General features: G+C 37.6%; 1 protein-coding gene across 1 annotated transcript; it reads left to right on the plus strand.

Annotated features, from left to right (window-relative positions):
• The first annotated feature begins 1,461 nt into the window (after positions 1–1,461).
• Positions 1,462–3,260, plus strand: LOC115787560 (interaptin-like). The gene is made up of 2 exons (XM_030740300.1): positions 1,462–2,295; positions 2,367–3,260. The coding sequence occupies exons 1-2, from the start codon at positions 1,521–1,523 to the stop codon at positions 2,762–2,764; spliced, it is 1,173 nt and encodes a 390-aa protein (XP_030596160.1). The 5' UTR covers positions 1,462–1,520; the 3' UTR covers positions 2,765–3,260.
• The last annotated feature ends 419 nt before the right edge of the window (positions 3,261–3,679 follow it).

Here is a 3,679-nt window from a genome sequence, read left to right on the forward strand (position 1 = left end):
TGCACAATTAGTCTTACTAATGATAAAAACTGAAGGAGCCGTAGCAGAAAGCACCAAGTAAGGAAAAAAGGCCTTAAATTAACCAGTAGTATTCAGGGAAAGCGAAGGTGATTAAAACAACACACAGTTGAGACTACAGGGCAGGTTGAATTTCTGCAAATAGGCCAAGAATATATCATTTTAATGTGATATAAATGGCTCATATCTTTTCATAATACAATGCTGTATAGCAGCGATTCTGCATTATTACTATTGTACAAAAACAACAAAACAAAACCGTGAATAAATTCTAAATAGAGGTAAATATCCTAAAATAAACTGTCACACCTCCATACATTTCCACTTCGTTACACAAACAGCATTCGTTTCAGTAAATTCAAGTCAATATTCAGCCACACCAACCTACTATTTTAAGCCACTTCAGGGTTTTTTTTTTGGTTTTTTTGGATGCACCAAATCACAGCATCATCTTATAATGTATCTGGACATAAAGACAACACAGAGTCCTGTTGGCCAGCTTAAATCTGACAAAAATAACTGTACCTTTCCAATCTTCTGATACGCCTCAATGCAGTTAAACCAGGCCAACACTGGACCCTTGTCATCACTAGATCCTCTTCCATAGAGGTTACCTACAAAAAAAAATAAAAAATTGATTTTTTTTTAGTTTAAAGGTTATAATGAGAATGTCACACAGACACTTTTATTAACATTGAGCTGTAGATGTACATGAGATATTGCTCAAAAATAAACCACTGCCATGTTTAAATAATAACGCTCCTCAAATAAATTAATGCTTTTTTCTACATAACAAAAGACTTGTAGCTGTGCTATTAAAATATAAACAGAAAAGATACTGAGCGAAAATAGCAAAAGACTGACTGATTCTTTAAAAAGCCAGTCTACAGTGAAGCAGACTTCACCACAGCGTGTAAGATAATAAAATATGTAAACAGACTGAATGAAAAAACTTCCATCCTTCAGTCAGCAGGATTTGTAAATCCATAGACATATATGCTGACGTATCACAGCAACGTCCCCACCCGCTCAATGCGGGATCACGAACGAACAGACCCACTTCCGCTATTATGGTCACGTGACTTACGGTACATACCAACAGCCAGGTACTCTTGGGGGTCCGGGCGATGCCAAAGCGTCCTAACGGACGCAATACGAACGCTGTATGTACACAAAACACGGCTATAGCGGAGGATTTCAGGTTAACAAAAAACTCTCCAAAAGTCGCTGCACTAGGGTTTCAGTGCAGCTAGCCCATTTATTTACAATAAAATGAACATAGGTCATGTGACAATCTAATTTGCATATGGAATGTTTACATTTGAAACGCTGTTACTCTGTTACGTCATAAGAATCTTCACCTTCAAGTCACTTTAATGTTTAGCCATTTTGATCTTTCACCTGTAAGTAAACAAGACAAACTTGAAGCGAACATTTTCAGTCTAGAAGTGAGTTTATTCCCAGTATTCAAAGTATTCAAACATTTGAGTCAAGGTTACAACATGTCTCAGAACCTACATGATGCTGAAACCCCCAGCTGTTCATATGATTATAATATGCAGCAGGCGATGTCTCAGCAGAAGGAAAACAGAGAGATAGGAGTTCTAACTGAAGAGTCAGGAGACATTTTCAATCAGCTTCTAATTGATACACAAAAAGAAGTTCAACAATTGAAGAGAAAAAGTAATTTTCATGAAGAAATGCACAGTGCCGTAAAGGAGGAAGTACAACAAATGCGTAATTATGCGAGACACCGGGAATCCAGGCTCGTGGAGGAGGCCAAGACAGCAAACGAAAAAACTAAAGGGTTGTTAGTATATCTTGCAGACAGCATGGCAAATACTGTAAATATGTTTATAGACAAGGATAAACTGGAAGGTAAATGCGTAGTGTTGCAGGGGGAGCTCTGTGAATTGGAAGCGGCACACAGAGATGTGCAGTGCAAGCTTCACGACTCAGAGGAAAAACATAAAGCCTTGGAAGCAAGGCTTGAGGAAGCCCTGCAGAAAAATGGAGAAATGCAGGACATGAAAGAAGAACTAAAAGAAATGCAGACAAACATGCAGAATATTGTCCAAGACTTTGAGAGAGAAAAGAAAAAATTTAAAGTACTTTATCACAAGTGCAATCAAATGAAGGAAGACAAGAACGATTTGGAGAAGAAATGTGCAGATATGCAATGCACGATCCAAGAAATGGTTAAAGTCACGAACGAGGCACAGAAAGTACAGAAAGAGAAATATAAAAAACTGAAAGAAAAGCATGAAGAAAAGCACCAAGAATTAAAGAACTTGAGAAAAGGTGCAAGAAACTTGAGGAGCAGAATGCAGAAAATATCAGCAAACTGAAAAAACTTACATTAGAGAACGAGGAACCACAAGAACGCTGCCAGAAAAAGAAAAGGTGGTTCAGGTTTTGCTGGAATAAATCTACTGCAGAGATGCAATGCAAGAGCCAAGAAATGGTGAAAGACATGCATGAGGCACAGAAAGTACAGAATGAGAAATATAAAAAACTGAAAGAAAAGCATGAAGAAAAGCACCAAGAATTAAAAGAACTTGAGAAAAAGTGCAAGAAACTTGAGGAGCAGAATGCAGAAAATATCAGTAAACTGAAAAAACTTACAATAGAGAACGAAGAACTGCAAGAACGCTGCCAGAAAAAGAAAAAGTGGTTCAGGTTTTGCTGGAATAAATCTACTGATTCTTCACAGAAGCACAGACAAAATCGTGTTTCCCCGTTATAACCCTGCTGCTTCTTCAGTTCTACCTGGACAAAACTAGCCTCATCTACCTCCATCTTTAAAAGATGGAGGAAGACATCTACCCATCCTCTTCATCCCTTTCTTCTTCCTCCCCTCCCTTCTTCTATCTCCCTTCTTTTTCCTTTTCCTTTCAACCCCCCAAAGTGGCCTCGGCAGATGACCGCCCCTCCCTGAGCCTGGTTCTGCCGGAGGTTTCTTCCTGTCTACAGGGAGTTTTTCCTCCCCACTGTTGCCTAGAGTGCTTGCTCATCCGGGAATGTTGGGGGTTTCTCTTCTCTATTGCTTTCCTCTTTTCCATCCCTTGCTTTTCACCTCTTTTGCCCTTTCCTTTACTCTCTTTTCCTGACACCCTATCATCCCCAACCTGTTTCTTCATCCTTGAAAATACAGGCTAAGGAGGTAGGGTAATAATAATATTATATGTAATATTATAGAATAGAATAGAATAGAATAGAATGCCTTTATTGTCATTATACAGGATGTACAATGAGATTGGAGGGCCACTCCTGTTCAGTGCCATGTAACAGAAAATCAAACTCTCTAAAATAAAAATATTATGAAAATATTATAATCTAGTATGATCAATTTAATCAAGAGATATACAGAAATAAACAATGTGTAAAATATACAAAAAATAGCATGTATAAAAATATATACATACATTGGTGCATCTGTACATTGTAAGAAAAGTAAATATGTGTATACATATAATAATGAAGATGATGAATATTGCACTTGGTGAATGAATATTGCACTAGTGAATGAATACTGGATATTACACAATATAGGAATGTCAGATATTGTTCAGTATGAATAATATAATATTGCACAGTTACAGTGGGTGAGTGTGTGAGTTCAGGGTGGTGATTGCTCTGGCGAAGAAACTGTTCTTGAGTC

The sequence above is a fragment of the Archocentrus centrarchus genome, chromosome 11 (genome assembly GCF_007364275.1).
Source record: "Archocentrus centrarchus isolate MPI-CPG fArcCen1 chromosome 11, fArcCen1, whole genome shotgun sequence".
Classification (NCBI taxonomy): Eukaryota; Metazoa; Chordata; class Actinopteri; order Cichliformes; family Cichlidae; genus Archocentrus; species Archocentrus centrarchus.